General features: G+C 38.3%; 1 protein-coding gene across 10 annotated transcripts in view; it reads right to left on the bottom strand.

Annotated features, from left to right (window-relative positions):
• LOC127618492 (protein phosphatase 1 regulatory subunit 12B-like) overlaps positions 1–11,304 on the bottom strand; it is a 33,402-nt gene extending 22,098 nt beyond the window's left edge. For 3 of the 10 annotated variants that reach the window (XM_052090970.1, XM_052090979.1, XM_052090981.1), the window contains exon 1: positions 10,822–11,288. In XM_052090970.1, coding sequence (XP_051946930.1) covers positions 10,822–10,926 — 105 coding nt within the window. In that variant the 5' untranslated portion in view covers positions 10,927–11,288. Of the gene's footprint in view, positions 1–10,821 lie in introns of all 10 variants that reach the window. The other 7 variants (XM_052090975.1, XM_052090978.1, XM_052090973.1 and 4 more) reach the window with 6 other exon arrangements.
• Positions 11,305–12,030: the final 726 nt, after the last annotated feature.

The raw sequence follows: 12,030 nt of genomic DNA, 5'->3' as shown, positions 1-12,030 counted from the left end.
TCCCGATTTCATGCCTGAATTGCGGCGTACATTGAGGTGATCACTACTGAATAATTTTTTTACACTTTTGAATGCAGATATCTTGGGTGTAGAGGACGCGTAAGTGTTCTTTTCCCTTTATATTTAGTGTATTGTGATTAAAATATTGAAATATTGTGATCTTTTACTCGCTTGTTTCTCGTAAGCAAAGAGCACGATGTGCTTGTGTGTTTCTGTTGTCAATTTGATAATCAGTGTGTTGAGATCGCTGCTCAGTTTCCCTGGTAACCTGTTCTGGCTCGAGCAGCATGGTTCGAAAGGGGTGTGTTTGTGTTTGTGTCTGTGTGTCGACTGAAAACTCACAAACAGACCTGCCTCCATTCTCGGTATACACCTATGGATAATATAAATTCCCTTTTCACTCGGAAATAAGTCACAATACAGAAGTAAAGTTGGTCACAATTTACGTTTCATGTCAACTTTAAATCCTAATCCCTACCCATTTTCCTAGCCCAAAATCCCAACCCATATCCTGATCCACACTGCTGCCAGTGCTGGTCCTACTCTAGGACCCACATAATGAACCTAAACCTAATCTTATTGGTTAATAGGAATATTGTTCCAGGACAAAAAGAAATGTTGATCTAGGAACATGTCCTGGTTGGGTAAATAACCTTTAGGCTTTGGTCAAAGCATTGCACTGTTCCTGTTTAAATGTTTCAAAGCCCTAAGGGGTAATCATTGCCCACGGTCACCTGCTGGCCCCAAGCTCGCTCAGTGTTTCCAAAGAAAGAGAGAGAGAGAGAGTGCAAGATAAACAGTGCACACTTTAACCACAGTAAACCATGTAAGGCAGTGCTGATGCTAGTGCAGACATTCCATTCTGAGAGTAAAAATAACACTAAATCAGATTAACGGGGATGGCCCCTTTAACAGAAATACAAGCATGCTGATGTGAGCTGTGGATAAACACTAACCCATCGTTTCATTGTGATCATGGTGCAAATTATATAATGTCTTTATTTTTTTTAAAGAAAATTCTATAGTTAATATTATGGCAACCGAATTACTTTAGCACCTCAGTGTGCCCTCCAGTTTCCACTTTGCTAAAAAACAAAACAATTTAGTAAGTTTAGAAATAAATAAAAAAATATATATTTTTAAAAAATTCTGTTGGAACATTCCTTATGGACTTTGTAGAAATAAAACTTTATGAACTTTATAGCACAGCTGGCCCCTGGGGCTGCACAAGTAAGCGTTTCCACCAGTGAGTCTACTTGCACAGACGTTGTGCATGGTCAGGGAGGACAAGGATCAGGTCATCCTAGTAGCAACCTACTGGCCCACCCAAACTTGGTTCTCGGACCTCACGTTCCTCACGACAGCCCCTTCTTGGCGAATTCCCCTGAGTGAGGACCTTCTTTCTCAGGGACGGGGTACCATCTGGCCCCCACGACCAGACCCCTGGAACCTCCATGTCTGGCCCTTGGCCGGGGACGCGGAAGACCTAAGCGGTCTACTACCACCTGCAGTGGTAGACACGATCACTCAGGCCAGGGCTCCCACTATGAGGCTCCTGTATGCTTTGAAGTGCAATCTGTTTGCTAAGTGGTGTTCTTCCCAATGTGATGACCCTCAGAGATGTGCAGTCAGAACGGTGTTATCCTTCCTGCAGGAGAAGCTGGAGGGGCGGCTGTCCTCTTCCACTCTTAAGTTGTATGTAGCCGCTATATCGGTGCACCATGATGCAGTAGATGGTAAGTATTTAGGGAAGCACGACTTGATCATCAGGTTCCTGAGAGGGGCTAGGATGTTGAATCCCCCAGATCGCGCCTCATACCCTCGTGTGATCTCTCCATGGTCCTCCGGGGCCTACGGAGAGCTCCATTTGAGCCCCTGGAGTCAGTTGAGCTAAAGGCACTTTCTTTGAAGACTGCCCTCCTGACTGCGCTCACTTCCAAGATGGTAGGGGATCTGCATACATTCTCTGTCAGCGAAACATGCCTAGAGTTTGGTCCGGGCTACACTCACGTGATCCTGAGACCCCGACCGGGCTGTGTGCCCAAGGTTCCCACGGGCCTAATAGTGCCTTTCCCCTCACTGAGGTGAAGATGTGTGCTTTTACTCCCAGTCGTGTTCACAAACTTGTGGACCCTGGATGTCTTTCCTCCTTAGCCCTGTGGTAGGTGAGTTTTCAGAGAAACTCGCTGCCGGCCCAGTACGTGAGCTAACTAGGCCCTGTACTCAGGTAGGTGCTCCACATGCACTGGTTGACCGTAGGTAACCCCATGTGATGTATCTCCCGTGAAATTCCCTGTTGGTAAACCCGGTTGGTAAATGAGACGTTGTGTCCCTCCAGCCAATACACCCGCTGAAATGGCCTGGACCATGTCTCGACTCCTCAGCACAAAACCTGAATGAGTGGTTGCAAGCCAGCTCCTTTTATACCCATATGTCCGGGGGAGTGGCATGCAAATTCCACTCGCCAATTCAGATCAGAGGTGTTTGGGGCTCACAAGGGCGACCCCTAGTGTCACTACATAGTGTCTCGTTCCCTCCATCAGTGAAAGGAGGTTACAAAAGTAACCAGGACGTTTTCCACATTTTTGCATCAGCTCACAACACCTAACGTGCTGCATCTTCCCCCCTAAGATTTAATTTATACTCCACCGATGGTTAGGTTTAGGTTTGGGGGTACAATTTATAAAATATGCATTCTTCTTCACATTATTACAGCCAGTACAGGCTAATACAACTTGCTTTACAGTGCTCTTTTGGTGCCCCTCCATGGACATTTCAAGCTCGAGCTAACACGTATCCAAACACCCAACAACACTCACTACTTTGGCCACTGGGGGCATTGTTTTGAATTTTGGTAAGCACAGAGCGATTTTAGCTAAAGAAAACTCAACTTACTGTTTCCAATTTCACTGTGAGATCTGTGTGCTTCTACGGTAGAAAAAAGTAATGGAATGGGTTAATAAATAATGACAGAATGTAAAGTTTTGGGTAAACAGTTCCTTTACCTAGAATCAGACCTCATCCAACCCCCCTGTAATTCACATTGCTGGCCGAGCTCATCCTTTTAACAAAGATCTGGGAACAATTTAGTCAATTCTCTCACAACGGTTGAATGAGGATTTGGTTGGAGTAAGCTGGATTAGTGTACCAGGACAACTGTACCTTGTGCTCCATATCAAAAGCAAGGAGAGGAGGCATGTGGAACCATGTTTTGGTTGCAACATGTACACCACAGCGTTGCTAAATTCGTCATGCGTTGAGTGCATATATATAACTCTATAACTCATATAGACTTATACTATGAAGTTACAGTCTGAGATTGCTTCATGCAGCTGTGTGCTTCACCCTAATCTCATAACTCCACAAATTGTAACATTTACAGGATCTGGCTCATACTGAAGTATTTATATGCAACCCCTTTAATCCTTTCCTTCTTTCCTCCTCACCCCTTCATCCCCCATTTGAGACCAAGCTAGACAGTCTGGCAGCTAGCAAAATAGAAAATGTGAGCATCCCCATACTCAAACATAGTATTAGAACAACTCTAAGACAAGACAGTTCTGCTTTGCAGATTTGTCTCTCTTTTTATCTCTTTTTTATGCTCTCTCTTTAACTTCCCTGGTCTAGCCTATTTTCATGTGATAAGACACAGACACATTCACAAATAACAAATTAAGTCATTTGTTTTTAAAATTGTTTTGTTTATCAGATGGCTGTAAACTACTGAAAGAAAGAAAAAAACTGCTTAAACCAGCCAAAACTGGTTTGTTGGTCTGTTGGCTGTTTTTTTTTTTTTTGAAGGGTTTGGGACACTTTTTTAGGCTGAAAATCCACGTGGCTAACCAAGTGAGTACCAGCTTGGCCATGCTGGAAGACCATCTTCAGCTAGCAAAGCATCTTAGGTTGGTTTAAGCTGTTTTCAGTAGGCTATACGTGCTATACATTTAAGGAAAAAACTCTCGCACAAGCGTGTCTATTATCCTGTATTCTGTTGTCTGGGGTAAAATGTCCTTCATAAACAAGGAATAGTAGACTAAACATGTGTTTATGTCTTTATTTCCTTCACTTTCACTCCCAAGGAGACCTCACGCACACAGGCCACCCCTCATCATGGAAACTTCAAGCCCACATGTGCAATTTTATTGATGGGGAAAAAAAGACATGTTATGATTAGAGGAAACATAAAACGTTGTGACCCTTTTCTTCAGCTAATCTTGTCTTATTATGTTGCTAACCCGTCGTTACGATCACTTAAGATTAAACCTCTGTAAAAGTCTGCAGACGGGGATATGGGGTTAGTGATGTCATAAAGTGTACAGCGTGTATATCTAAGCCAAAATTGGACTGTTGCAAACAATTCAAGGTTTGGCAATACATTGGATACTATTAAAATACATTTATTTCACCTTTTGTTCAGTGCAATACCCTTCTAATAACAACAAAGCCACAGCAACTGCCGATTTTATGGGGGTCTTTTCGCTGGTGTAAACACAGTCGCCACAAATCAACATTGCCTTTATTAGGCTCATTTGGTTATGTAATTCAAGATTGTTTATGGTGTTTAGAAGAGTACAAAACTGCCACAACACAGCAGCCAAAATTATTTGCCCTTTCAACAATTGCTATCTGAAGATCAATCTATTATGCAAGAGTAGTGCACATTTTGGATTGGTCTGGTGAGAATTAAGAGTGGTGAAATGTATTATGCCATGTGGAAACATTTAGACACTTTCATTTACTTACGTTTAACTAATAATTGCAGTTAAAGTAAAAAACTAGAAGAAAATGTGTCTTGCTTTTTTGTAAAAAACTTGTCACCACGATGCTAGGATGTTGTGGGTGATTGCCAAGGTGTTGCTGTATGGTTATAATAGTGCTCTTGAGTGATTTTTAGCAAATTGCTCTGTGGTTGATTACATGTTATGGGTGGTTGCTAGAGTGTGGCTATATGGTATCTAATGGGCTTTTCACACCAAAAGTGTTTTTGCACCCAATCATTTTGCAAAAGTTTTTATATCGTTTTTCTATGTAAACATGTGCTAGATGGACACCTTTAACTGTTGCACTGCGTCTTTGTTTTTTACAGCATCTCGCACAGGAGCACAACATTGTTTTTTTATTTCAACTTCAACATTTAAAAATACTGTATGTCTGGGAGACATCTGTGTTCTGCTCTACTTGTTGCACAGCATCTAGCTTTTCTTGGAACAATAACACTTTTGGTGTGAACGGCCCCTTATTGAACCAGATTAAAAACCAAGTCCTCCCCAAAACACTATATTGTGGACCCTAGATAATGTCTTCTTAAATGTATGTTTATGATATTTTCTCACCTGTTTTACTGTCCACCAGGCATAAAATTGGGGCTGTTGATTATGTATATTATATGTAATATAATATACATAATATATAATATGTAAATTCAGTGTGATTAATTATATATACAAATAATGCAATATAAAAAATTAAGTAATTATTAATGTCCCTGGACTATAATAAGAAATATCCCTACCATCTGAGCAATTCAAGTATCAAATACCACCTGTTTTCTCCAGGGGGCAGTAAGCGAAACCTCAGCTGTATAGGCAATGCGCAGCTTATGCAGAGAACAAACCAAGTGGGATAAATATACCAGCACCCCTTCTGGGTATAACACTCAAAAAATCTATTCACTTTAATAATAACTCGATGGGTGAATGACATGAGAAGATGGTCAGAGGTGTACAGAGATATTTTTAATGACTTTTTATTGTCTCTTGGATTTTCATGAGCACAGAAGCATATCAGTACATCCACAGCGTGAAGGTAGGATCTTGTGTATTTATGATTGAAGTACTCTTGTTTTAAAATCTTCCCGCTCTGCTTCCAGTTGTTATGACATCCCCTCAACACTTTAAAATACTCATGATAACTTTTGACAACTCTATAGCCTGTAAATCCACTTCACTAGCTAATTACGCTTTGACATCAACACCATAGATATCTATATAGAACTTAAAGATGGCAGCACGCTAGTTTCTCTAGAACATAAGGTTAATAGTAATGACAGTAAATTATGCATAATTACAAGCAACTAACCCTAAACCTAACCCTATCCATAAACCTATAGTGAGTACACGTCGTTAATTAATATTACTAAGTATTTGTGTGTAAATACACTGTAACAATGACACTGTAAAAGTTTATCGATTGACAGCCCAACAAAAAACACATTCACTTGCAAAGGAATTGTACTCCTCAACTCGGCAAGCTGCACGATTTGATGTAGGCTATCATTCAGAGGCATAATTTTAGGTAGGGATGATAGAAACATGTCGCGATCAACTTTCAGAAAATCAGAAATGTCCCAGCCAACTTTTTAACAATTTTACCACACAGATAATACTTTAACGTTATACTATGTTTTTATTTTCTACTAAATGTCCTCAGTATAATTATTATTGCCCTGCCTCTTCTAAGGTGGTGCATATAAACAGTGTTGTAGCATGGCAGCTGTTACATTTCTCAGCACTGTTCAGGATGCACCAGCTAATGTTTCATTTTGCACATTGGCGAAGAGCATCAGTATTATAAAATAATGTTTTGTCAATAAAAAAGGCATTTGTGATAAAACAAAAGCCTAAACCTACTTTGTTCAGGAGTCAAAAACTTATAAATAAGCAATATGAGAAAAAGATTATGTGGGAGTTAGGAGAGTTGGAATGCAGAAAGAGAGGAAAAATGTCAATGTTCCAATTAGGGCTTAAACGATTAGTCGACGTTATCGACAACGTCTGAAAAAATGCCAGAGTCATTTGATGTAATTTAACGTAACATGAGATCACATTAAACCCTAATGATGATGCCTGAGAGCAGCACTGCACAGAGGACAGTAAGAATTATACAGCTCACGGACGCACTCCAAACTGTTTAAGGTGATGTAGATTGCAAAGTATGAGGGAATTATACAAAAATACTAAATAAGTAAATACAGAAAACCTCTCGTTTGGAATAATCGGAGCTCTTTAAAGGAAACACCGCGGCATAAAATTTTTAATGCAGTTATATTAAATGCATTATAGCTTTATTAAAGTTCAAATAATACAGAAGCAGATCATGTAAATAACTACAAACTCTGAAACTCTGCATTTATCTGTGTGGTCAGTGCCTCTTCAACGAGTTGAGCAAATGTCACGATCTAAGCAGGAGAGATTGGAACTGCACCCGGCTGATGCACACCCTGTCGTGGGGACGCTCGTCCCTCACGCGTGCTTGCTGCAGCTAGATTATAACGTGATGGGTCGCGACTTATTGAATCATAATATATGTCCCTGTACATTTCCTATCGTTAAGAAATTGTCCATTTGCAGCTTTATTAATAAGAGAGAGTTTGTTTTTTGTGAGTTAAAGATGGATTGAATTGAACAGAAAGGTGAGGTAGTTTTCGCCCCATAATATATGGCAACAAAATAAGTTTTTGATTTATCTAAAAGATGATTTTGTCCTCTTTATTGTTAGTAAGCACGTTTAATGCAACCTTTTAAGTCAGGCAAAAGATGAATAATTGGTTAAGAGCTAATGATTAATCGTTGCAATAATCACAGAATAGTCGAATAATCATTAGAGTAATCGATTATCAAAGTAAACGTTAGTTGCAGCCCTGGTTCCAATGGTTCATTCTCCCCATAATTTGTTCATCTTGTGATGTCATTTTGCATTTAGCATTTTTAATTTAGCCTTTATTTCTCTTTTTTTATGCTGGATGAAACATTTTACAGTATGCCACTTTATGTCCCTTGGATATTATTTTCTTGAGGTAAATCTTCTTGAAAAAGATAGTATTTGATTTTGACCCATTAACCCTAGTTTTATCGTGTATCACATTTTTCCCCCCTAAACGTGTAGTGGTCATTTCTTAATTTGTTTTTTCTTTAGAAATTCTTAAAACAAAAGATATGAGGTAATAATGTTATTTTGCTGATATTACCAGACTGACTTTCTCACATTTTCTTAAGACTAACATTTTGAATATGATAATTGCTGTATGTCCCTACCAACTTTCAAACCAAACCCATGCCCTTGGTATCACTCATGTCCATAAAACAAAAGGTGTGAGATATTAACAGTAATAGTGATGCTTGTTTTAGCATTTTCCCCATCATGCACAGATTGCCCTGTCATTTCATCATAAGACAAAACAAAAAACGAAAAGATTTTCCTGCCTGAAAATGGAGTGGAATGCTCAAAGAACATTACATAGCTTTAATTCACATGAGAGATTTAGCCTAAAAAGGTTATTTTGATCCAGGCGTGGTGTTTAAATCTAATAAGGAGAAATATTGGATTAGCTGGGTACAGTGTTGGCTGATATGTAATCTCTGCTCAGGAGCGATTCGAAAAACAATCTATTAACTGCAAATAAAACAAGACAAACCCTGTTCACAAACACACACATTATATGATTCACACTAGCTCAAAACATTTAATAGAACTACTAAAACATAATGCATTTAAAAATAAATTTAGAACTTGTAGTATTGTCCTTTAGTGACATGCTATACTAATTTTTCTAATTATTTTATAAATACTACACATAGCCCTTTTTGGAACCATCATGCCAAGTTTGGTGTCTCCAGGACTTACAGTTTTTGCTGCCCATACACTTTTAGGGCAGAAAATCAGTACGGATACAATAGGGATATTGTTTTGCATTTATGACCACTCATAAATGTAAAGACCATATGGAATATTTGTACTTTTGAAATTTATTTTGTCGCACCAAAGAATTATTTAAGTTAACTGCAAAAAGGTAAATTAAAATGATGAAAGTATGTAAATAGCACCAAAAATCTACACTTAACCATCTGCATTTCATATTTAGTGCTGCTTGTAAATCTGAAGGAGACTGAAGGAGGGACCTGAGCCATATCGGACAAGAATATCACAGGGGATATTTACACCTGGTCACTGTTTGGATTGTTATGGATTAACTAAGCACATGCCATTTACACTTGACCACAACAATCGGAAAGAAATACGATCTTTAATTCCCACGCTATATATATAAAACTACATGAAAGATGTGATTTAATATTTGATTCCATGTAACTTTGCCAAGTGCACATGTGTCTGTGTGTGCATATTGTGTATTTTTCCCCTAAGGGCTTGTCGTAGGTAAGATGCATCATGTACGTCAGATGCACTCTTTATCAGTGTTTTGTTTCAGTTTTGTCAGCGATCTGCATCAAATAAATGAGGAAAAATATTTGTCTCTCCTACAATGTGCATCCGTTTCTTAATTAGTTATTATTAATTGCTTGACTTGAGCACTATGAAAATATGTGGTAGCAGCTGTCATTTTTCATATTTTCCATATGCCGATGTACTGCTGTTTACATATGTGACTTGAACAGCCAGATGCATTTACACTTGACCAAGTTTCACCTGAAATGCACCTCAAACCACCTCTATAGATTTATATCTATCTCGAATCTGTCTTGTAGGGCATTTACACCTGGTCTTTTCATGATCGGATAGCTATCCCTTCAATAAAATGCATTAAGTGACCAAGTGTAAAACCCCTATAGACTTGAGGGTGGGCTCTCTCGATTTGGGCAAGTAATCGACCACCCAGAACACCAGAGCAACCACCTAGCAATGTCCTAGCCAACACTCAGACCACTGTAGCAACCACATATCAACACACTAAAAACCACACAGAGCACCTTAGCATCCAACACCCAAACATTGTGGCGGCGAGATTTGCTTACACTATCGTCTTAAAAGTCTTAAAGTCTTCCTAAAAATGTCAATGTTATTTTTCAATTACCCAAAATATTTCCAAAAAAGTATTTCATTTTTTTTCTGACAACACTGCATTTTTTGTTGTTGCCCAGTAATAATTATTATCAAAGCACTAGGGAACATGGCCGGAGTAATCGTAAAATTTCGGGAACCACAACTGCTGCAAAATCATTCCCACATACTGAATAACTGTGTTCACTCTCACTCTCTATGTTCACAAATGAGGGATGGCATCAGAGGATGTCAATGACAGCATAACAACACAATTATATAACATCACAACAATGCTCTGTTTGGATATAAGCACCAAAAAGGGGGTTCAACAGCCTTCAAAACAGACAGATTTACTTGCCTACATGTGTAAGTGTAGTTTCTAAAGCTGTGCTGATATATTGATTTACCCATCAAATTTGCTTTGCCGGCTGTCTAAGGTTAAGAATAATCCTATTATGTAATACAGTGTGGTCCAAAAGTCTGAAAAACCACTAGGGCAAATGCTTCTATATTTTTGCATCATTATCAATATTTGTGTGTGTGTGTGTGTGTGTGTGTGTGTGTGTGTGTGTGTTTGTGTGTGTGTGTGTGTGTGTGTGTGTGTGTGTGTGTGTGTGTGTGTGTGTAGTGAGAATGGACTCCACAAGTTTGTGCAAAACCTGATGATATTTGTGTGCTTTAAGGAAGCAAAGCAATCTTACCTTTTGTAAATAGAAATATGTACATTTAGTGGTCTGGTGCAGAATCTTAAAATATTATTATTCATTTGACATCATAACTTTTCTTTGTTTAACATTTTTCAAAATACATAATATAATAATACGAATAATAATTCCAGGTTTAAATTTCAGTTTGGTCCTAGAGTACTATGAAAAAAAAACTGTATATAAATATTTTGTAATATATTGTTATCTATGTTAACACATGAACATTTTATCCCCATTTGTACTGTAACTCCAATGACAAATGACGATAGTACATCAAGTCAAACACAAAAGTGCCACATCTCAGCTAAAATAGTGAGCAAACACAGCTGGCTCTTACTCTGAAGGTTTTGGTGCTGGGGGACGGGGACGAGGGTGGCGAGTCCGATAGAGACTTTCTGGAGCGAGAGGACAGATCCTTGTTGCGTGAATACAATGATGACATCTCTCTCCTTAGAAGAAGTGAAAATCTCTGATAGATGTAGACACACTCTCACACAGCATTGGAGATGACCATGACTACTGGATCTGAAGTGGATTGAGCTCAACAGGTGCAAATGAGAGTGTGTGTGTGTTTCCAGAGAATTTTGTAGCCTTTCCCTCTACTGTATGCGTTGACAGCCGCTCTGTGTTTCCTTTCCTCTGCACAGTGTTAGTGGTCATTAGAAAAAAATGAAAACACATAAGAGTCACCGCTCTCCTTCACTATCTCCACTCCCTCTGTCACTATTTCCGTCTCTCTCTCTCTCTCTCTCTCTCTCTCTCTCTCTCTCTCTCTCTCTCTCTCTCTCTCTCTCTCTCACAAACACATAAACAACATTTTTGGTCTCCGACAACTGCCTTTCTCTCTTTTACACTCACTTATTCATGCAAACTCACATGCACATACAATGAGAGCTAAAAAAGGAGAGAAGTCTGCTTTGTTAACTTTACGGACAGCTGAAACCCCTCCCATACAGTTCTGTCTGCTTACAATAACTGCTCCACACAGAAGAAAAACTATTTTCACTTGATCTGTCACACTCTTACAATCTCTCTGTCTCTCTCTCTCTCTCTCTCTCTCTCTAAAACACTTTCTATCTGTCTTCACGAGTCTCACAGTTCTTTAACATATTTTTATGTTATATGTGCTATTCCTTTACCTCTTCTCACTGGCTTAGAGTTAAGTGAATTAGTTCACAATATATATATATATATATATATATATATATATATATATATATATATATATGTGAACTAAATCACTGTATATATTTGTGTGTGTTTTTATAGTAATTTTAATGGAAAAAACTGTAAAAAAAAAATTTAAGTAAAATTACCCTATAATTTACAGTGAAAATAAGACAATACATAATATATTATTCCTCAGTGCGGGTAATGCTGTGCCAATACATTCTTACATAATTCATGGAAGGCCTTTTGATAAAACATTTTAAAACCTTTTTTAAAACCTTGAAATCATCATGTGAACCTCAATTTTATCACCTTTATTAATACTGAGGTTAATAGTATATATATATATATATATATATATATATATATATATATA

This window comes from Xyrauchen texanus, chromosome 25 (assembly GCF_025860055.1).
Source record: "Xyrauchen texanus isolate HMW12.3.18 chromosome 25, RBS_HiC_50CHRs, whole genome shotgun sequence".
NCBI lineage: Eukaryota > Metazoa > Chordata > Actinopteri > Cypriniformes > Catostomidae > Xyrauchen > Xyrauchen texanus.
The sequence above is the reverse complement of the archived record's forward strand: the minus strand, read 5'-3'. Positions and strand labels throughout refer to the sequence as shown.